Source organism: Ahaetulla prasina, chromosome 11 (assembly GCF_028640845.1).
Source record: "Ahaetulla prasina isolate Xishuangbanna chromosome 11, ASM2864084v1, whole genome shotgun sequence".
In the NCBI taxonomy this organism is placed as follows: Eukaryota; Metazoa; Chordata; class Lepidosauria; order Squamata; family Colubridae; genus Ahaetulla; species Ahaetulla prasina.
In genome coordinates this window covers 29,093,968-29,117,790 of record NC_080549.1, presented here as the reverse complement: position 1 = coordinate 29,117,790, position 23,823 = coordinate 29,093,968, and the positions used below count along the sequence as shown (strand labels likewise).

Genomic DNA, 23,823 nt, shown 5'->3' with positions numbered 1-23,823 from the left:
CCTAAAAAGTCCACCCCCAAAACTTAAGCAGGGCTGAATCTCTTTAGTGCTTGGATGGATGAAAAGATAATGTGGAAGAAGGCCAAGGCAAGCTGCTTGCATTCAGGTGGGTTCATGAAGTCTCCGGAGTTGAGCTTGTCTTGAGGAAGAAATCGTGGCTTTGATGTTTTTCATCCATGCTAATTTTTTTTCTAATGGGTGAAATACTGAGTTACTTGCAAAATTCTGGAGCTGTGGAGGCTGAACAGCTACATACTTATAGCTGTTATGTATGTTATAGCTACATACTTTCTGTATGACTATATATTTCAAAAATCAATAAAAGAAAAACAAAACCTCATATATTATGTAAGCCACAAATTAAACCTGGCCTGTGCAGGATCATAATAATGATACCAATATGACTTTCATTCAAACTGTGAGAGTTAACAAATTTCTTCAGTGGATGCTTTTGACAACTCAATATTATCTTTTTCTTTTTTTAATATATTCCAAGTACAAAAAGGACAAACCTCTAAATAAATGGATAAATTCCTAAAGTTTGGTACATCTTTTATTTCTCTTCCCAAGATCATAGGAACAATGATGTGAACATTACACCAAAATTGACCAGCGGTAAGGCAATCAGTGTCATAGACTTCTGAGATTTAGCCTTTTCCTTTTACATGTGTGTCAGTTCTTTTCTAAGTGAGATGTTGCAATCCTGCTTTCTCAGTATAACTCTGGTACTGGGGTAGATGGATGCCCAGGTAGCGATTCCTGAGTGGGCATAAACAGCAGCTTTGGGTTATCATCTATGATCAGCAAGGGGAAAGTTGTGTGCCTGAGTGTTTTCAGCGTCCCCATTCCTTATGAGTCAAATTTCAATTGCATTTGTTTCTTATAAACATGTTTCATCTTATCATCTTCAGTCTACTCTGACACAGGTGGCCACGGTAAGGCCAGAAGATTTCACAATCTGTCCAGACGACTTGCACAAAGTGTTGTCGGAGGTTCAGGAGATGAGGGAACAACAGAACAGCATGGACATCAAGCTGGAAAGTATGAAAAGGTGCAGCACCATGAATGCACCATGAGCAAGTATTGAGAGGCAAATCATGAGAGGAGTTTCCCACCCTATCTATAAAACTGCAGATAGAATGAAGGGATTGCCTGAGTACAGAAAGGTGGACTTGTTAGTATCCTGGATGACCTTCTTCTGTTCCAACAACAAACATTATGCCATGTTATCAGCACCCACCCACTTTGAAAAGGAAATAAAGGATCTTAACTATTGTGGCTACTAATAATTGCAAATCTAAGAGGAAGACTGTGTCTTTATTAATTTTTTTGTCCTCTGTCCCCAAAGATCTTGCTCCTGCTGGTTACTAAGTTGGCCTGCTCAGCTGCAGTATTTTACCTGAGATTTTACTCACCTGCAAGTTTAATTGTTGTTCTTTAATGTTTTAATTAAGAATGCTCTACTGTGGGACATGAAAAGATCCATACTTATAGCTGTTATGTATGTTATAGCTACATACTTTCTGTATGACTATATATTTCAAAAATCAATAAAAGAAAAACAAAACCTCATATATTATGTAAGCCACAAATTAAACCTGGCCTGTGCAGGATCATAATAATGATACCAATATGACTTTCATTCAAACTGTGAGAGTTAACAAATTTCTTCAGTGGATGCTTTTGACAACTCAATATTATCTTTTTCTTTTTTTAATATATTCCAAGTACAAAAAGGACAAACCTCTAAATAAATGGATAAATTCCTAAAGTTTGGTACATCTTTTATTTCTCTTCCCAAGATCATAGGAACAATGATGTGAACATTACACCAAAATTGACCAGCGGTAAGGCAATCAGTGTCATAGACTTCTGAGATTTAGCCTTTTCCTTTTACATGTGTGTCAGTTCTTTTCTAAGTGAGATGTTGCAATCCTGCTTTCTCAGTATAACTCTGGTACTGGGGTAGATGGATGCCCAGGTAGCGATTCCTGAGTGGGCATAAACAGCAGCTTTGGGTTATCATCTATGATCAGCAAGGGGAAAGTTGTGTGCCTGAGTGTTTTCAGCGTCCCCATTCCTTATGAGTCAAATTTCAATTGCATTTGTTTCTTATAAACATGTTTCATCTTATCATCTTCAGTCTACTCTGACACAGGTGGCCACGGTAAGGCCAGAAGATTTCACAATCTGTCCAGACGACTTGCACAAAGTGTTGTCGGAGGTTCAGGAGATGAGGGAACAACAGAACAGCATGGACATCAAGCTGGAAAGTATGAAAAGGTGCAGCACCATGAATGCACCATGAGCAAGTATTGAGAGGCAAATCATGAGAGGAGTTTCCCACCCTATCTATAAAACTGCAGATAGAATGAAGGGATTGCCTGAGTACAGAAAGGTGGACTTGTTAGTATCCTGGATGACCTTCTTCTGTTCCAACAACAAACATTATGCCATGTTATCAGCACCCACCCACTTTGAAAAGGAAATAAAGGATCTTAACTATTGTGGCTACTAATAATTGCAAATCTAAGAGGAAGACTGTGTCTTTATTAATTTTTTTGTCCTCTGTCCCCAAAGATCTTGCTCCTGCTGGTTACTAAGTTGGCCTGCTCAGCTGCAGTATTTTACCTGAGATTTTACTCACCTGCAAGTTTAATTGTTGTTCTTTAATGTTTTAATTAAGAATGCTCTACTGTGGGACATGAAAAGATCCATAGTCATTGGGAGAGCAGAAGATGACCTAAGTCTATAAAAAACTGCCTGATGAAAGGCTGGACTGATAGGCTGTCTAACCTATTGATGTCCACAGATACAAAACTTTCTGCTTTTCCCCTTCCAAAGAAATCATTCTTCTTGGAAATGCAGGTGCTTTTTGCCTGCAGGACAGATATTTTGCCCCTGAGCAGTGATCTCTTGTGACTTTGGCCTCCCGAGTCTCCATTTAAAGGATCTCATGGAGCAGAGCTGAGAAAAGCCCGTCTTTAGAACCTTGGCAGTGACTGTAGTTCAAGCATGATTAGGTGTAACCCTTCCTCACATCATTTCAGAAAAGCCTCTTTTTGCCCCTCCAGAACCCCGGGCGGGAAGTCCCGAAAAGTTGTGGCATCTCCTTTTCCATTCTGGGTCTCTTGGAATGGAAAACTGGTTAGTCTTCTGCTTCCACGCATCCCCTCCTTTCAGCAACCCAAATCTTCTTGCAAAAGTCTCCACCCTTGGAAGTCGATCACTTTCACCATCTTGCATCTTTCTGTTTCTCGTTTTCAGGGAAAACAAAGCCCTCTGGAAAGAAGTGGCCTTCCTCCGCCAGAAGCACAACCAGCAGCAGCAGCTTTTGTCAAAGGTACTGAGAATAGCCTGGCCTTAGCTTGGCGCTCTCCTCTACTCCAGAGCAGCCGCCCCTCACCTGGGGCTCTCCCTTGAAGGCAGGAGAGGGGGCGGTTGGAATGCTGCCTCCATGAATCAGTTGCTCAGGGTCCTAAGAGTGATCTAGCCTGTCCAAGTGCTTAGAAGAAGAGCACCTAGTCCAAATGCAAGATAGAAATATTTCTCAGTGCCCCCCAGATTCACAGAGACAACTGAAAGGAAGAGACTCAACTGACAGTCCCAGAAGGTCTCCCTTGGCTAGAATGTTGAGGTCAGGAAAAAGTCCTGCTGATTACTTGGAAGAACTAGGAATAGAAGAAAAAACAACAACAAAAAAAAAGTCTGGAGAACTTTTAAAATATTAAAATCTGTCTAGTCTAGATAAATCATTTTGCAGTAGATAGGCCATTGATTCAGAAGTTTCACTGAACAAAGAAAGGAGCAACCATTAAAGTAAATTGCAGGCAAATTTTGTTGGTTGCAAAAAGCTGTAGCTTGGCACGCAGTGAATCACCCTATAACTTTATATTATTCTCTGCATCTTGGTTCAGGATGAATGTATCAAGTCAATCTCTGAATGTGTAAGAAAACTCCCACAATACGATTCATGCACAGGTCAAAAATAGGCTTTTTACTTTTTTTATTCTGAATCGGGTATAGAGGCCTGATCAGAGAATCACAAGAAATGTAGAAACTGAGAGTTCACTGTGTCAGTGAACAGAATTATGTTTTTGTTGCATTCTGAGTGGCAAGGAAGATCAGAAGTAGTTAAATTAAATCCCTGTGGAGTGAAACTCACAGAGATTGATTAATTATATAAACTGCCTTTACTCTACTCTTAGTTGAAAGAACTTTTAGAGTATTTTGTAGAACAGTTGCAACAAATGACTCCCTGTGTCCAGGTTTATGCAATATTCAGAGACACCGCTGTCAAAGATAGATGGAGAGAAAAGATGAAACGAAGCAGCTTTGAATGTCTTTATAATAGCCATCTTTAAGGGAAAATTGCACAGAGGGAAGACAGGAAACCAATTCCTGTAATTGGGAATTCTCTCTGGTGCAACAGATGGATGCGCCTGAGAGAATGGAAGAGAATTGTAGAGGGTCCCAAATCTGGAGCAGTTTTGTCTGTTGACGTTGAGGAAATAGTAGCAAGGATGTTGCCAGTGTGATCCATTGCTCTGTTAACACAGCTTCTGCCCTGATGGCATGTAAGTTGATGAATGATAATTCAGTCCATGTTTTATTAGCTCAATCCTTAATTATTACAAGAAAGGTAAATAATTACACTGGTTAATGTGTTGGAGTTTTTAAAATCTGTTGTGTAGATCTTAAATCTTACCTAAGATTGTCCGTGATAACAGCATGTAAGTATGTGTGTGTTTGTGTTTGTGTATGTGTGTTTGTGTTTGTGTGTTTGTGTTATTTATTTGAAGGAGGTATGCGGTAAAGACAAAAAATGAAAAGTTTTTAAAACCTTTGCACCACTGAATATTGTTCCTGTGCTTAATTTTGAGGCTGTGATGGTTGAGATGAGAGAGGATTGTTACTTTTCCCCTCTTCTTTCAGATCCTTGAATTTATACTGGGTTTAATGAGAGGAAACTGCATTTTGGGGGTCAAGAGAAAAAGGTAATTACTCACTCTTTTGGTTCTGTTGCTATTCAAAATGAGATTTTGATTCCAGTTTTTCCCCCCATACTGAGGAGAGAAAAGTATTCTTAAACTTCGTAGGGCTCCTGCCTCCCTGTTAAGGGGATACAAACGGAACTATTTCTTTCATCGTGCTCTTATTTCTGATTACTTTGCCTCTCTTTTCATGGCCTCTGGGTGAGTGTTATTCTTGCCTGTGTGAAGGTATTTCAGCTACTATATTTGTGGCTTTTCAGGGCACAGTCCCGGCTTATGGTTTGCTGTGAACATGCCAAACGCTTGACTTGTTTCTGACACCTTCATCTTGCCAGATGTTTCTCTTACCAGGAAAGAAACTCTAAAGAGCCGGCAACTTTTTTAGGTTGGTTTTTCTTCTTAGCATCAGGTGAAAGTGGCTGGCAGCTAAATCACGGCTGTATTTCTTCCAGGTCTTAGACTTCAGAAGAGCACATTGTACAAACCTGTTCTAACAGGTAGTCCACGACTTACGACCACAATTGAGCACAACATTTCTGTTAAGTGAAATATTTGTTAAGTGAGGTTAAGTGAAACATTGAAGTTGTTAAGCTAGTAACACGTTTGTTAAGCTTCCCCACTGCTTTGCTTGTCAGAAGGTCACAGAAAGTGATCACATGACCCCAGGACACTGCAACTGTCATAAATATGAGTCAGTTCCCAAGCGTCTGAATTTTAATCATGTGACCATGGAGATACTGCAACAGTCATAAGTATGAGGAACGGTCATAAATCACTTTTTTCAATCGTGTTGTAACTTCAAACAGTCACTAAATGAATTGTTGTAAGTCGAGGACTACCCATACTTCCCTTACTGAGGAAATTATGCAGAAGGATGTGAAGCTTTAAAGCTAATTAAAGTTAATCAAAGGTTTGAAGCTAATTTCAGTGGGATGCTTTTTCAGCTCGTAGACCCAGGGCTTGTGCAGAGTTGGCAGAGGCCTGGCCAATTGGGAATGTTCAGATGATTGTGTCGGGATGTTGAACTCATGTCCTTTTTTCCATGTGCACAGAAAAAAAACATTTTGGGTGGTTATAACTAGTGGGGGTAGGTGCATTTGGGAAGCACATGGTCCATCATTCTACGTAAAATAAATGGCTGTTGTACATTTTCCTAGGCAAGAACTTCCCATGTGAGAAAATTATGATTTCCTTTTCATTTGAGCACAAGAAAGAGTTGCCTTGGATTTTGTCACTCATATTTGTTGGCTGGAGACCATACTATATTCTAGATGCAAGCTGTTCCTAGGAAAAGCCAGTCCATTTTAGTTCCATAATGATTATGCCTTGATTGTGTTGAAAGCCTACCTCAATTTTGGTTCCTAAATGCTGTGAATTGCCAGCTGTGATTTTAAAGGTCACTCGCTCAAATCCCGTAATCCTCCAATCAATTTGGTAGCTGTAAAGGAGTAAACAATATTCATCATGGTTCACATGTCTGCTTTCTAAATCAAGGTAACCATAAACACAAAGCTTTTACAGTGTCCCAGTATAACAGATATAGTGCCCTTGCTGACCTAAATAGGAACACTAAAGTGACAGATCAAGGTAGTTGTGATACTGATAACTCAAACAATCAAGGGATTATGGTTCAAGATGAAGAACTTACTTTGGAAAAGTGTGAACCTACTTTGGAAAAGTGTGTATCAAGTATTACAGATCGGTCACACAAGAAGAGCACGGTATCCAAAAAGAGAAGCCACCTTCTGATTGGAGATTCAATTGTAAGGGATGTAAATTTAGGAAAGGATATGGAGGTTTTGAAAGACGTCAGGTGTCTACCTGGTGCTACTGCCAGCAGAGACAAGAGGCGTATTCTTAAGATAGTCAAGAATGCCAGTAAGGATTCTGATGTTGATGCTATTATACATCTTGGCACAAATGATCTGTCCCAAAAGGATGTGCTTTCTGTGCAGAATGATTTCCAGAGCTTAGGGTATGAACTTAATAGCATAGGTTGTAGGCTTAACTTTTCAGAGGTTTTACCAGTACATAAGGAACAAAAAGGCAAAGGCCAGCGTGTAGTGGAGTTTAATGTGTGGCTAAAGGAGTGGTGTAAAAGGGAAGGCTTTGGTTTTATTAGTCATGATGTCTGCAACTGGTCCAATGAAAAATTGTACAAAAGAGATGGATTGCATCCATCAAAGAAAGGGACTGAGTTACTCAGCAATACATTCACAGATTTTCTGGATAAACATTTAAACTGAACAGTGGGGACAGAGAATTAACTGATATAGAAAATTTCTGTCCCCAGCAATCGAAAACTAAAAGGGTTATCAGTGCATGTAACATAGATGTCTGTATGGGTAAGACTATCAACCATGCTATCAAGCAAAACCAAGCATTTAACAGTGAGTGCCATACCATGTGCACTAAACCAACAGGTGGCAAGAAAGTAGGGCAGTCAACACAGGTTATGTAGACAGTAAACACAAGATCAATCCAAATGGACTCAAATGTCTATACACCAATGCACAGAGTATGAGGAATAAACAGGGTGAATTAGAAATCCAAGTAAATGAGGGTAGATATGATATTGTTGCCATTACGGAAACTTGGTGGGATGAAACTGACAAATGGAACATACAGCTAGAGGATATAAATTATTTAAAAGAAATAGACCAAATAAAAGAGGAGGTGGAGTTGCACTATATATAAGAAATAACTACATCTCTACAGAAATAGAGCACAACAATGATGAAAATCATCTTGAATGTATTTGGGTCAATATAAAGAGGTGAAAACGATATTGCCATAGGTCTATACTATAGGCCACCCAACCAAACAGAGGAAGTAGATGAACTTTTGCTAGTCAGCTAACTAAGGTATGTAGGAAGCACATCACAGTAGTAATGGGGGATTTTAACTACCCTGACATCAACTGGGAAACAAACTCTGCACCAAGTGGAAGATCCAACAGGTTCCTAACAAACCTAGCAGACAACTTTGTTTCCCAAAAAATAGAGAAGGCGACAAGGGGATCAGCTATATTGGACTTAATTCTCACTAACAGAGATGAAATGATAGAAGGTGTTGAAGCTACAGGAACCTTGGGGGCAAGTGACCACGCAATATTGGAATTCAACATTAAGCAAATACAAGTAGTAGAACAAAGTCAAACTAGAGTCTTGGACTTTAAGAGAGCTAATTTCAATAAACTTAGAGAGAGCTTGAGAAGGATTCAATGGATGAGAATCCTCAGGGGGAAAACAACTCAAGAAGCTTGGGAAATTTTGAAAAGTGAGATTATAAAAGCACAGTCTAACACAATACCAATGAAGAAGAAAAATAGTAGATCTCAAAAGAAACCAGCATGGATGCATAAAGAACTATCTGACAAATTGAAAGACAAAAAGGACAAATATAAAAAGTGGAAAGAGGGGCAAATAACTAAGGCAGAATATCAGCAAATAGCCCGAGCCTGTAAAGATGAAGTGAGGAAAGCTAAGGCTCACAATGAACAAAGGCTAGCGACAAAAGTAAAAATAACAAAAAGCTTCTTCCAACATGTTAAAAACAAGAAAAAGTCAAGGAAACAATTGGCCCATTGCTGGGAGAAAGTGGCAAGAAGATGACAAGCAACAGGAGAAAGCAGATCTACTTAACTCATATTTTGCATCTGTCTTTACACAAAAGGAAAAACAATCCAACCTATCAAAAACAGCACTACAAAAAACAGATTAGAAACACAAGTTAAAATAGGGAAGAAAATGGTAAGTGAACACCTGTCTACCCTAGACGAGTTCAAATCACCAGGACCGGAGGGATTACACCCCAAGGTTCTGATGGAACTGGCAGACGTGATCTCAGAACCACTGAACTATATCTTTCAAAGATCCTGGAGCACAGGGAGCTGCCAGAGGACTGGAAAAGAGCTGATGTAGTTCCCATCTTCAAAAAGGAAAAAACAGATCCAGGAAACTACAGACCTATCAGTCTGACCTCAATACCGGGAAGATTCTGGAAAAGATAATCAAGCAACGAATCACCGAACACCTAGAAGCAAACAAAGTAATAACCAAAAGCCAACATGGGTTTGTCAAAACAGATCATGCCAGACTAATCTTATCGCATTCTTTGACAAAATGACAAAATTAGTAGACAAGAGGAATGCTGTCGATATAATTTACTTGGACTTCAGTAAAGCATTTGATAAAGTAGACCATAACCTACTACTAGATAAAGTAGAAAAATGTGGGTTAGACAGCACCACCACCAGATGGATTCGTAATTGGCTGACCAATTACACGCACTCAACGTGTAGTCCTCAACGGAACTACATCCACATGGAGGAAGTATGCAGTGGAGTACCCCAAGGCTCTGTTTTAGGCCCAGTACTCTTCAACATCTTCATCAATGACTTGGACGAGGGATAGATGGGGAACTCATCAAATTTGCAGATGACACCAAGCTGGCAGGAATAGCCAACACTCCAGAAGATAGGCTCAAGCTACAGAAAGATCTTGACAGACTTGAACATTGGGCGCTATCTAACAAAATGAAATTCAACAGTGAAAAAGTAAGGTTCTACATTTAGGCCAAAAACAAAATGCACCAGTACCGTATATGTGGTACCTTGCTCAATAGTAGTACCTGTGAGAGGGATCTTGGAGTCCTAGTGGATAACCATTTAGATATGAGCCAGCAGTGTGCAGCAGCTGTTAAAAAGCCAACACAGTTCTGGGCTGCATAAACAGAGGATAGAATCAAGATCACGTGAAGTGTTAGTGCCACTTTATAATGCCTTGGTAAGGCCACACTTGGAATATTGCATCCAGTTTTGGTCGCCACGATGTAAAAAAGATGTTGAGACTCTAGAAAGAGTGCAGAGAAGAGCAACAAAGATGATTAGGGGACTGGAGGATAAAACATATGAAGAACGGTTGCAGGAACTGGGTATGTCTAGTTTAACAAAAGAAGGACTAGGGAGACATGATAGCTGTGTTCCAATATCTTAGGGGCTGCCACAAAGAAGAGGGAGTCAGGCTGTTCACCAAAGCACCTGAGGGTAGAACAAGAAGCAATGGGTGGAAACTGGTCAAAGAAAGAAGCAACTTAGAACTAAGGAGAAATTTCCTGACAGTTAGAACAATTAATAAGTGGAATGACTTGCCTTCAGAAGTTGTGAATGCTCCAACACTGGAAATTTTTAAGAAAATGTTGGATAACCATCTGACTGAGATGGTATAGGGTTTCCTGCCTGGGCAGGGGGTTGGACTAGAAGGCCTCCAAGGTCCCTTCCAACTCTGATGTTATGTTATGTTATGTTATGTTAAGGTAGATATACAGCAAAATTAAGAAGTCGCAATTAGATCATTGTATTCAAATGAACATTTCATCGGTTTGTCTAGGGTCTTAAAAAGCATTCTTCAAAAGCATTTGTTTCTTTTAATAAGGGAATAAATATTCTCTTTGCAAATTTGTTTTCTTGGACTGTTCAGATGTCTGAGGGGTGAAAAACTCATTGATCAAAACCTATTTTTGTTTTTACCAAGTCATTTCTCTGATGATGATTTTCTTGCTGGGGAATGCTTCCGTTGTGTGCATGCAGCGGTTTCTGCATACAAAGCTTTCTGGCTCATCTGTCCATCCACCTCCATAGTTCTCTGTGCTCTACTTCTCCCAGGTCTTTGGCCGATGCTTCAGACCCTTCGCCTTCAAAATTCAGTCGCCAGTACGTGCGCATTCCCGTGGAAGACTGTGAAACTGTAAGACTTGTTTTGTTTTTCCCCCTGATCCTCCTGAAGCAGTTCATGTTAAATTTATTCTAGCTTAGTTGGTTATAAAATTCTCCATAGTGTGGCGATGGGAGGCGCCATTTGGGTTATTCCAGTCTCTAGCTCTATGGTCACTGAGTTGAAAGAAAAACCTGCTGAGGCTCTGCCTCCCTGGTGATGTTCCCCAGCAATTTTCAACTCAGCCTCAGCTATTTATTTATTTTATTCATTTATTTTTATACTTTTATACCGCACCATCTCCCATAGGACTCAGGGCGGTTCACAGGCATATTAAAAATACAACAATAATAAATAAGCAATTTAAAACCCAATTAAAACAAAATATTTCAATCGCCAAATGACTAAAACGGTAAAGACCGGTTTAAAACCCAATTAAAATTAACTAAAATATTTCATTTCTTAGGCTAGTCTAGCTCGTTGAAATAATAAAGTCTTCAGTTCACGCCTGAAGGTCCGGAGGTCTGGTAGTTGCCATAACCATGGAGGAAGCTCGTTCCACAGGGCCGGTGCTGCCACAGAGAAGGCCCTCCCCCTGGGGGTCGCCAACCTGCATTGCTTGGTCGACGGCACCCGGAGGAGGCCCGCTCTATGGGAGTGCACCGGTCGTTGGGAGGCTATCGGCGGCAGGAGGCGGTCTCGTAGATACCCCGGTCCTAAGCCATGGAGCGCTTTAAAGATGATGACCAGAGCCTTGAATTGCACCCGGAAGGCTACTGGCAGCCAGTGTAGGCTGCATAGGATCGGTGTTATATGGGAGCAACGCGGTGCTCCCTCTATCACCCGCGCGGCCACATTCTGGACTAACTGGAGCCTTCTGGTGCTATGGTCGATTGATTTTTATCTCCAGAGCTTTAGAGTTGAATTATATTATTTCCTGGATATCCTTTTTCTTATTTTGGATTTGGGTTCTCTTTCCGTTCCTTTCAGGTAAAGGTTGTTTCTTTTATCTTGATTTTTCTTGGATCTATGATTGTTGCTTGCAGCTAGGGAGGGCTCTCCATTGATATGGATTGGAGCTGGGGGGTTGCCCTTTCCGATGCCTCCCACCCTCCCTTTTCCCCTCAGGTACCGGGCTGGTAACTCTGGGGAGTGCTGCAGGGGTTTGCTTTCACCCCAAAGATTGCAGCTGGCTCCCATTATCTTGGAGCGTCCTGTTAAAAGCTGCTGGAGCTTTTAAGCCTCTAAGAGCCTTGGCACGGCTGCATTTTACTCAGGAGGTTTTTTGGCGCCAATCAACTGTGGAGCATGTTTGTTGCTTGCAGCTGGGGGCTGTTTCAAGTTTCTCGGCCATGCCAGCCTCTTGCAGCCTAGGCTTGAGCCGGGATGGTTTCCTGGATTTTTGTTCAGAAAGGAACAAAGCTGCTGGGCTGTCCTAGCCTTTCTTAGCCTAGTGCAGCCCTGGGAAGGAAGGAGTTAATTGAGCGCCTCCTTTTCTCCCACAGAGGAGAAATCAGGCTTGTATTTTTTTCTTTTCTATCTTGTCTGTTTGCAAATAGAAAGAGAAACTGGACTTGGGAGTTGGTCATTTGGCAAATAGTTTATCCTGCCTTTGTAGATTACAGAGACTTCTGGCCTAATATCTAACTTACCATGGGAGACTCTGATAGGCAGGCTGCATTTTCTGCAGAGGGTTCTTGGTCATCTCAGCCAGATAGAGGGGGCCGAGCACCAGTCAAGCCTAGAACAGCCAGCCTTGCTGCAACTGCTAAGATTTGTACCAGGACCAATGTCCGTGCTGGCACATCCAAGGCTGAAGAAAAGACTGACCAGGCACGACAGAAAGCCATAGATAGAGAGTTTGCCAAGGCTTCAGCAGAGTTTTTACCTCAGGCCTCCTCAGACTCTGCCATTTCTGATCATCAGATGGCTTCTCCAACCCCAGATTTGCCTCCTCAGCAGGATCTGAACATACCATTTCAACCTGCAGCTACCAGGCCCTGGTCACCTGATACCCTCACTGACCCTCTACCTCGGCCTGGGTCTTCTGGGTCACCACTTAGGGCCCCTGAGGCAACGTGGACTCCCACCACTGCGGGACTCCACCAAGGGGAAGTGGGAGAAAAAGACATGCCACAGTTTATGAAGAGGTGGCTTGAGCAGGCCATTAAGCGAGGCATTGCAGAGGAAAGGCGCCAGCAGTCTCAACCAACTGCCCACTTGTATTCTTTGGGGCAGGGAGAGGCCTCTCGGAGACTTTTGTCTCCAGTGATGGAGTACCAGGAACCTGTGTCTCCTGCTCCCTCTGAAATTAGTTATTACGATGGGGAGTGGCAAGGTGAAGAGGATTTTTCTGTACCAGAGCAAGATGCCCGACCAAAACCTCCCTTCAAGGGTCTATTCAATCCTGCCTTGCTAAAACCTTCGTTAGCAAAGGCTCGGGCTACAGCACGTATGGATCAGGCACCTGCAGCTGCTGGGTCCACTTTAGATAGCGGGGAACAGGATGATTTCCTGTTCACTGAGCAGACGGTGGAGGCAGATACCATTCCTATCCCTAAGATGTTTTTGGACTTAATACAAAGGCAGTGGACCTCACCGGCTACAGCTTCCAGGCCCACTGGGTTGGAGAATCAACTTTTTGGAGTGGAGGCAGCCTTACTGAAGTTACTGGACATTCCCAAGGTGGATGCTCCGGTGGCTGCTCTGACCTCTTCTTCTGTTTTGCCACCTGAGGGCAAAGGAAAAGAGAGAGGAGACGGCCCTGCGCAGGGCTCACTTGGCAGATTCCTGGGCTATTAGAGCCTCTACAGCGGCTTCCTTCCTTACTAGAGTGTCAGTTCGATGGTTGCGACAACTTCAGTCTCACTTAGCGCCGGATGATATACGTGCTCATCAGGATCTCTCCACGATTTTAGCTGCTGCAGAGTACACCGCGGACGCAACTTTGGCCTCTGCCAAATTTTCTGCCAGGGCCATGGCGGCATCTGTCACGGCTAGACGTCTGCTTTGGCTACGACACTGGCGCATGGACGCTAAGCATAAATGTAAACTGGCTTCTGCCCCATTTGAAGGGGAACATTTATTTGGCCAGTCTCTGGATCCTTTATTAATTGAAACCAGAGACAAGAGGAAGGTGCTTCCATCTCAGAGTAGAAGGGGCGATTTCCGTCAGTCACCCTACTATAGGCGGCCCTCCTTCCGTCGGGGGGGGGGGCTGGGCCTAGCTTTTCCCGACAACAACGGCCCTTTCAGTCACGGTCAGGTTACCAGACCGAGAGATCTTCCTTTGCCAGAGGTAGACAACTGCCATCAAGCCAGTCCTTCAGGGGCAACAGTGGGAGAGGAGCTCGTCGTTCCAAGTGACGACTGGCTCCAGGCTCCTATTGGGGGCAGGCTGGGTCTGTTTGCGGACCGTTGGGACGACCTAACAACAGATAGCTGGGTCAGGGAGACAGTGCGAGCAGGGCTCTCCATCGAATTTCTCTTCCCTCCTCCGAGGCTTTTCCTCTGTTGCCCAATTTCTCGAGACCCAGTCAAACGGGGACTCATGGAGTCGGCTATTCAGCATTTGCTGGATATTCGGGCCATTCAGCCGGTTCCGTTGGAGCAACGGGGGCGGGTTTTTTATTCAATATTGTTCATCGTTCCAAAGGCCTCGGGGGGGTGGAGACCAATTCTCAATTTGAAGGGACTGAACTATTACATCAGGTACAGGAGGTTCAAAATGCACTCCCTGCATTCTATCTTAGCGGGGATCAGGAAGGGAGACTTCCTAGCTTCCATAGATCTCACAGAAGCGTACCTATCAGTCCAGACCATCGGCAGTACCTGAGGTTTTGTTATGCCGGCCGGCATTTCCAATACAGGGCCCTTCCGTTCGGATTGGCCTTGGCCCTCCGGATGTTTACCAAGATTTTATCTGTCCTGGCGGCATACCTCAGGTCCATTCCTATCAGGATCCAGTGTTACCTGGACGACCTTCTCATCCAGGCATCGTTCCAGCAGCTAGCAGAACAAGACTTAACTACAACCTTAGGTGCTCTGAGGGATCATGGATTCTCCGTGAATTTGAAAAAATGTCAGGTCATACCTTCTACGAGGTTAGTGCACCTGGGGGCCCTGATAGACACTTGGGCGGGTCAGGTGTTCCTATCCCAGGAGCGGCAGGAGAACATACAGACTTTAATTCAGCTGATTCGGCAGAACCAGACGGTACCAGTGGCCCGATTGTCACAACTGTTAGGGAAAATGATCTCCTGCTTGGCCATAGTTCCTTGGGCAAGGTTCCATGCTCGACCACTCCAGTGGTTCTTGCTTCCCTTTCAGAGGGCGGGCACCAGTTCCCTGAAAGCTCGGGTCAGGGTGCCTCCACAAGTGCTGCTCTCTCTCTCTTGGTGGGAGTCGGAAGCCATCAGGAGGGGATGTTTTTTCAGGGAGCCTTGCAGAGTAACGGTGACATCGGACGCCAGCCTCTTCGGCTGGGGAGGACATTGCGGGTCCCAGGTGGCCCAGGGACGTTGGACTCGGCTGGAGATCGATCAACAGATCAACTGGCTGGAGCTGCGGGCTGCGTGTCTGTCTCTTCAAGCTTTTCTGCCACTGGTGAGGGGGAGACATGTTCTTCTTCTCACAGACAATACAACAACGAAGGCCCATGTCAACAGGCAAGGCGGGACTCGATCACGTTCACTGATGCTGGAGGCAGAAGCACTTTGCCAATGGGCAGAGACTCATCTGTTGTCCCTGACAGTGGACTGTATTGCCGGGACAGACAACATCAGGGCAGACTGGCTGAGTCAGGCCTCAGTGGATCCATCAGAGTGGAGGTTCCATCCCAGCCTATTCGCAGCCCTCGTCGACCAGTTCAGCCAACTGGTAATCGATCTTTTCGCATCCCCAACGAACACTCACCTTCCCCGGTTTCTGTCACGATTCCCAGCCCCGGGAGCAGAGGAGTGGACGCTCTGAGGACCCCATGGCCCAGGGGCCTCTTGTATGCTTTCCCTCCTCTACTATTGATCCCGGCTGTCATCAGGAAGGTGCTGTTGGAGAGGGCAGAGATACTATTGGTAGCTCCTCATTGGCCCAGGTGGTTCGCCGACCTGGTTGGCCTGTCAGTGGCCAAGCCCTGGAGGATTCCCCCGGACATTGTCTCCCTCAGTCAAGGACCGGTGCTTCATCCCGAGCCCCAGCGGCTCCAGTTGACTGTTTGGCGATTGAGCGGAGGCTCTTGAAGCGAGAGGGGTTTTCTTCTAGGGCCATCCCTACGATGCAGGCGGCCAGGCGGCTTTCGACCATGCGCATTTACGCCACATGGACCACCTTTGCAGAGTGGTGTAGTGCAAGAAATTGGGATCCTATGTCGGTCTCAGTGGCGGAGGTGATAGAGTTTTACAGGATGGCCTTGAGCGGGGGCTTTCTCCTAATACCTTGAGGAGGCAGGTGGCTGCACTGGGTTCCATTTTGCCATTTGGGGACTGGGGCTCCCTCGCTCATCATCCAAGGGTGCGTACCTTTCTGCGTGGGGCTTCTAATCTTCGCCCTCCTACGCTGCACCATTATCCAACTTGGGACCTTGCCAAGGTTTTGCAGGCATTGACCAAGGCCCCATTTGAACCATTGAAGGAAGCCAGTCTCCGACTTCTATCATGTAAGGTTGTTTTCCTTGTGGCCATCACGTCTGCCCGATGGATATCAGAGTTGGCGGCTTTATCGGTGAGGAAGGACCTGTGTATCTTTCACTCCAACAGGGTGGTCCTACGGCTGGACCCTGCCTTTCTACCAAAAGTCAACTCCCCATTTCACCGAGCACAGGAGTTGGTCCTGCCGGACTTCTATCCAAGGCCTCGCCGTGCCTTGGAGCAGACCTGGCATATGTTGGATGTTAGGCGGGCCCTCCGTATTTATATCTCACGGACCTCTTCATTTCGGAAGACTGAATCCCTGTTTGTTTCCTATCAACCGTCAACTCTTGGCCACAGGGTGACATCTTCCATAGTGGGGCGTTGGCTTAGGTCATGTATAGCACATGCTTACGAACTTCAAGCTCTTCCGGTGCCTCAGGGGATAACGGCCCATTCTACTCGCAATGCAGCTACAACAGCAGCGTGGGCTACCCAGGCTTCGGTTGAGGAGATTTGTAGGGCAACTACATGGACTTCTCCATCTCCCTTCATACGTCACTATAGACTGGATGTGTATGCCTCGGCAGAGGCTGCCTTTGGGCGGAGGGTCTTGCAGAAGGTCCACGAAGAGTCAGGGTCGTCGGCCCAGACCAGTTCCCACCCGTAGTGCTCATCAGTCTTTGGTATATCCCCAAATGGCGCCTCCCATCGCCACACTATGGAGAAGGGACGTTGGTCTTACCGTGATAACGTCCTTTCTCATAGGGGCGATGGGAGGCGCCAGTCCCACCCTGTTTCGGTCAGGTCCGACTCCCATGGGGGTGTGGGGGTGTTTCCTGTTTTTCTAATTTCAGCTGGATCGCTTCGGCTTCGTTGTCAAATGCTGGGGAACGTCACCAGGGAGGCAGAGCCTCAGCAGTTTTTTCTTTCAACTCAGTGACCATAGAGCTAGAGACTGGAATAACCCAAATGGCGCCTCCCATCGCCCCTATGAGAAAGGACGTATCACGGTAAGACCAACATCCCTTCCCTCTTAATAATGCCTGTTAATTTTTTTAATAATGCGTTTTGGTTTCATTAGGAATTCTAATAATTGCCAGAGCATTAACAGTTTTACTATAATAACAGTTGTCTGAATAAGAAAAATGAGGGTGTTGGATAGACTGCTTGTTGCTCTTGTGCCCTTAGACAGCCCTTTCGGAGCATGGCCCAGACTGTCAAGACTCCATTATCATTTGTGACATCACAGATGCTCAAGAGGAAGAGGAGGAGGAAGATGATGCTGCCCCAGAGAAGTTTTTGGCGCTCGTGCACTCCAATCATGAAAATTGGTGAGGTTACAGATATTCAGATGTTTTTACTAAGAGACAACATTGAAGCTGAGGCAGACTGCTTCATAATAAGTGATCAGAGTGCTGAATATTTTTACCCTAGAGGTGTTGCCAAGAGATGTCTGTATACCTTTGTTTGTTCTGTAAAATCTTGGTTTGTGATGTGGTTACCGCCATGTTCCTGGGAAGGAAAAGTAGAATTGGGAGTTTGTCTTAAAAAGTAGATGTATCTGGTTTTTTGACGGCTTGGCTTCTACCGCTAAGAGGTTGAAAGTTTGTGGGTGTGGCATTTGTGGTTGTATGAAACCCGATTATGCAGCCGTGAGGTCTAGCATTGTCTGTTATGGTTTGTCAAGAACTCCAAGGCTTCTCCCAGCTCTGCCAGGCTCAGAACTTGAACCTAGAATTCAATTACATAGCTGTGGGCCTGGCCCCCAAGGTGCCCCTAACACTTGACAATGCCATGAAATGGAGATACCAAGCTTCTCAAAATGCAAGTTTATATGGTGCTGAGAATATCGCATGTAAATTTAGAAGGAATAGGGTTTTCATAATTAAAACCTTCCTTTTACGGCATTTCATAAAGTGTAGAGTGATATGCATGGGATTCTGTTTTTTTATATTTGATTTTTTATTGGTTTTTCAAAATATAGAATACAAAGAAAAATTAAAAAGTAGTGGAAAAATAAGAGGGGGAAAGAAAAGAAAAGAAATATAGTATAAAGGGAGAAAAGGAAAGAAAAAGGCACCAACTTCCAACTCTCAGTAGACGATAATATTACAGCCACAACTTTTTGCTTTTACACAACAGTATGTACAACCATTTCTATAACAATAAGCCTATCTAGTTAACAAAAACAAAATCAAAGTTTCATTTTTTTTTCATTGCAAGCACAAAATCTGGAAACAATTTCAGAATAAAAACAAGGTTACACATATTCTCTTCTTTGGATAAAAGAATCAATTTGAACACCTGCTTCGCTTTGCGATGGGGAGTAATATATGTTTCAGTTAACTCGTTAATCTTTATCATAATTTATATTAAGAAACTGCTTATATTATTTCATTTTTTAACCCTAAAGGGAGAAAACACTTTTTTTTAGTTTTGATATTTTACTAACTTTAAAAAGTACTCTAATATTATATATAAAAGAGAAAAAAGAAAACCCTTCATTTTAAACCCAAAACACAACACTACATTAGAGCTTTCATTCAATTATATATATATATATCATACTGATAAAAGCTCAATTAACTCCAATTAGCACATTGAATCTGAATCTGTCCCTCGAGTTTATCCTCATGGAATGGATCTTTTTCTTCTCTTATTTTCAAATTTAGTCAATAGTATTTTACAAATTTTTGGAACTATTCAGCATTACATAAAAAGACAGTGGACTTACATTTACAAACTCATTTTATACATACAAAACTAACTTAAAGCTTTCTTTCAATATATACGGTATATCAAATTTCTGAAAGTCCATCCTAACGAAGTCATTAAATTTAAGTCACTCCCTCCAATTTATCTTCACAGAATGAAGTTTTTTCTTCTCAGGGGAGCCTATCAAGTCTCTTTTCTTCAAGAAGTTTTCAGCCTTATTTATATGCATGAAAAAAAATTCCCCAAGTTGGTTTGTTAGAACGTTGTAAATTAAACTGGAGCAAATCCTCATAGATTAAAAGTTTCCTTCTCTAAGATGACTATCATATCTTTTTTCTCAAAGAATTCTTGACCTTGTTAGTATCCATGAAGAATAACTTGACTTCTTGAGAGTTGTGAATTTACTTGGCACTCTTGTTTCATTTGCACTCGGAGGGTTATATTCAAAGCATCATCATAAAAAAAGCTGATATCAGATTTATATTATAAAGACACACTTAGGTTATTTGCATTGCCCAGCATTTGTAGAGTTGACAGATTGGGTTGATAATTTTCTACACCTAATTGTGTCTCTTGTTCTTTTTTAATATCCTCTATATAATTAATACCTTCAAACTGATTTATGAAAAAAGCAGTTTTCTGTATGGACTTTTCAAAATTTCCTTGATGACAGACTCCAGCTCAGAGTTAAACATCTTTGTAGCTCCCTCTGGTGGCCAAACAATTTGTTTGTTTCTTTATTCCTTTTTCTAGCCAATCAGAGTTCATGAAAATTGGCAAATTTCAACCACCCACAACAGAACATTACAGGCCTACACAGTACTTTAAAAGTAGTAGATTAAAACCACAAATTTTATCCTTATATTTCAAGAGAAAAAAAATACTCCATGCTTCCTTCTTTTGGCTGCCTTTAACAGCCCTCTTCCTTGTTGTTTAACAATAAAGAGGACTCAAAAATGACGTTCAGAGCTTCAAAAAGGAGTTATAGGCTGTAACTAAAGATAGCCTCTTTTAACTAATAGAGAGAATAGTCTCGAAGTGATTAAGAAATGAAGGGCACGTCTTATTGTCTATTTATTTATTTATTTATTAATCATACTTTTATACCACACCATCTCCCGTAGGACTCAGGGCGGTTCACAGGCATATTAAAAAACAATATAATAAATAAGCATTAAAAATCCAATTAAAACTAAATATTATCATAGCCAAATCACTAAAAACGGTAAAACCAATTAAAAAACCCTTAAAATTTAGTTAAAACATTTTATTCTTAGGCTAGTCCAGCGCGCTGAAATAATAAAGTCTTCAGTTCACGTCTGAAGGTCCGGAGGTCGGGGAGTTGTCGTAATCCCGGAGGAAGCTAGTTCCACAGGGCTGGTGCCGCCACAGAGAAGGCCCTCCCCCTGGGGGTCGCAAACCTACATTGCTTGGTCGACGGCACCCTGAGGAGGCCCACTCTGTGGGAGCGCACAGGTCGTTGGGAGGCAATTGGTGGCAGAAGGCGGTCTCAAAGGTATCCTGGTCCTAAGCCATGGAGCGCTTTAAAGATGGTAACCAAAACCTTGAATTGCACCCGGAAGTCTACCGGTAGCCAGTGTAGACCGCGCAGGATGGGTGTTATATGGGAGCAATGCGGTGCTCCCTCTATCACCCGCGCAGCTGCATTCTGGACTAACTGGAGCCTCCGGGTGCTCTTCAAGGGGAGCCCCATGTAGAGAGCATTGCAATAGTCCAGGCGGGAAGTGACGAGGGCGTGAGTAACCGTGCGTAAGGCGTCCCGGTCAAGGAAGGGGCGCAACTGGCGAATCAGGTGAACCTGATAAAATGCTCCCCTGGCGACGTCTGTCAAATGATCCTCTAAGGACAGCCGATCGTCCAGGAGAACGCCTAAGTTGCGCACTCCCTCCCTGGGGGTCAGGGCTTCCTCCCCCACAGTCAGCGATGGTGTAAGCTGACTGTACCGGGACGCCGGTTGAGTCGGAGCCTGTTCCTCCCCATCCAGACCCGCACAGCCTCAAGACACCGGCCCATCACCTCAACGGCTTCGTTGGGGTGGTTCGGGGTGGAAATGTACAGCTGAATATCATCAGCGTACAGATGATAATCCACCCTGAAACCACGGATAACCTCACCCAGCGGCTTCATATAGATGTTGAACAGGAGAGGCGAGAGAACAGACCCCTGAGGCACCCCACAAGTGAGGCGCCTTGGGGTCGACCTCTGCCCCCCTGCCAACACCGTCTGCGAATGGTCAGAGAGATAGGAGGAGAACCACCGATAAACAGTGCCTCCCACCCCCAATCCCTCCAACCGTCGCAGCAGGATACTATGGTCGATGGTATCAAAAGCCGCCGAGAGATCTAATAGAACCAGGATAGAGGAACAACCCCTGTCCCGGGCTCTCCAGAGGTCATCCACCAACGCGACCAAAGCTGTCTCGGTGCTGTATCCGGGTCTGAAACCGGACTGGAACGGGTCCAGATAGACAGTTTCCTCCAGGTGCTGAGGAAGCTGATATGCCACCACACTCTCAACAACCTTCGCCAAGAAGCGAAGGTTGGAGACTGGACGGTAGTTCGCTAAAGCAGCCGGGTCCAGGGAGGGCTTCTTGAGGAGGGGCCTCACCACCGCCTCTTTCAAAGCGGCGGGGAAAACACCCTCCAACAAAGAAGCGTTGGTAACTCCCTGGAGCTAGCCTCGTGTAACCTCCTGTGTGGCCAGTACCATCCAGGAGGGACACGGGTCCAATAAACATGTGGTGGAATTCAACCTATCCAACAATCTGTCCATGTCATCAGGAGTCAAAGGATCGAACTCAGCCCAGATAACACTCTCAAGACTCGTCTCCGCCATCCCACCTGGATCTATCCAATCAGTGTCCAGGCCGTCCCGAATCTGAGCGATTTTATCAGACAGATACTGAACAAAATCCTCAGCGCGTCCCTGTAAGGGGTCCTCCCGAGCCTCCTGCGTAAGCAGGGAGCGGGTCACCCTAAACAGGGTGGCTGGGCGATTATCTGCCGATGCGATGAGTGCGGAGAAATAGTTATGTTTCGCCGCCCTGATTGCCACTAGATAGGTCTGAATATATGACCTCACTAGTGTTCGGTCAGATTCGGAGCAGCTGGACCTCCAGGCACTCTCTAGGCTTCTTTTCCAGCGCTTCATCTCTCTCAGCTCCTCGTTGTACCAAGGAGCTGGTTGAGTTCGTCGCCGGGTCAGAAGCCGCAAAGGCACGATGCGGTCTAAGGCACCAGCGGCCGCCTCCTCCCAGGCGGCCGCCAGCTCCTCAGCCGAGCCGTGGGCTAACTCCCTCGGAAATGGCCCAAGCTCCGTCAGAAACCTCTCAGGGTCCATCAGGCGCCTGGGACGGAACCATTGGACCGGTTCCGTCTCCCTGCGGTGAGGTGTAACGGTCCGAAAGTCTAACTGAAGGAGTAAATGATCTGACAGTGACAAGGGTTGAGATATTAATTCCCCTAACTCCAGATCATTTAGCCACTGTCCCGAGATGAAAATCAAGTCCAGTGTGTTATCCCCGATGTGGGTGGGGACCGCAACTACCTGGGTCAGGTCCAAGGCCGTCATGGAAGCCATGAACTCCCGAGCTGCCATTGATGAATCGCCCGCCGATGGCAAGTTGAAATCCCCCATGACCATAAGTCTGGGGGTCTCAACCGCCATCCCGGATACCATCTCCAGCAGCTCGGGCAGGGCTGCCGTCACGTAGCAAGGAGCCAGGTACGTAATCAGCAAGCCCACCTGCACCCCCCGGCCCCACCTCACGAAGAGGGTTTCACAACCGGCTATCTGCGGGACAGCGACCTCCCTCGGATCCAGACTCTCGTTGATAACAACCGCTACCCCCCCACCCCTACCCTGGGCCCTCGGTTGATGAAACACACGGAAACCTGGCGGGCACATCTCAGTGAGGGGAACCCCCCCTTCCGTGCCCAGCCAGATCTCCGTAATGCCCATTAGGTCTGCTCCCCCCTCTTGAATAAGATCGGATATGAGGGGGGCCTTATTCATGACGGACCTGGCATTACATAACATCCGTCGAAGGTCCAGGATCCGGGGGATATAACCACTCGGGACCCGAGTAAAGCCTAGGGGCCCGGAGTGCGGTATCGCTTTCAAACAGCGAGAACGCACTCCCCGAACATGATACGAGCCCCTGCTTCCGCCATACCTGCCCCTCCCACGTACCATGCAGATGGAAGTGCCCATACATGGTCGAGCCTTAACCTCCTCCAAGACCTCCAATTTACAAACCTCCAAATCGTGAACCTTAGAAGCCTAATCCCCTGTGGGCGTGCCCCCCACCCCCACCCCACCCCCTAACCCTTATTTGAATTAGATAAAAGTTTACAAAAAGATAAATTTAAAAACCTCCTTAACCCTCTCTTAGAAGCATGCCACCTCTCGGGATTCCAAAATCCGTCATCAAGGTAGGCCCTCGATAAAGAAGAGGGCCACACCCGCGAGAGGGGGGCATCTCGCAGTGCAAGAAGCTGGTTAAATGAAAAAGTCATCAGAGATTGAAGAAAATGGTGGTATCCTGGTTTGTCAAGGTCTCAAACGACAGTCGTTGGGCAGAACCACCAGCTGGAAAACGAAGAGATCTTAAAAAATAAATAAATCCCCAGATGCCTTTTTAACCAACAACGATGTGATCTCAAGCCCTCCCCCCAGCTTCAGCTCACCAACTATTCCTGAAGCACGGCTTCTAAAACTCTTGCAGACTGTTGCTGTTATCAGAAGATCTTG

At 44.8% G+C, this 23,823-nt stretch overlaps 1 protein-coding gene across 2 annotated transcripts in view; it reads left to right on the top strand.

Moving 5' to 3' along the window:
* The window catches only part of LOC131204945 (heat shock factor protein 3-like), a 57,307-nt gene that overhangs the window by 12,397 nt on the left and 21,087 nt on the right, over positions 1-23,823 (top strand). Inside the window, exons 4-8 of one of the 2 annotated variants that reach the window (XM_058196644.1) lie at positions 927-1,051; positions 3,268-3,343; positions 4,936-4,997; positions 10,660-10,741; positions 17,524-17,666. In XM_058196644.1, coding sequence (XP_058052627.1) covers positions 927-1,051; positions 3,268-3,343; positions 4,936-4,997; positions 10,660-10,741; positions 17,524-17,666 — 488 coding nt within the window. Of the gene's footprint in view, positions 1-926; positions 1,052-1,500; positions 2,284-3,267; positions 3,344-4,935; positions 4,998-10,659; positions 10,742-17,523; positions 17,667-23,823 lie in introns of those variants that run through there. The other variant, XM_058196643.1, reaches the window with a different exon arrangement.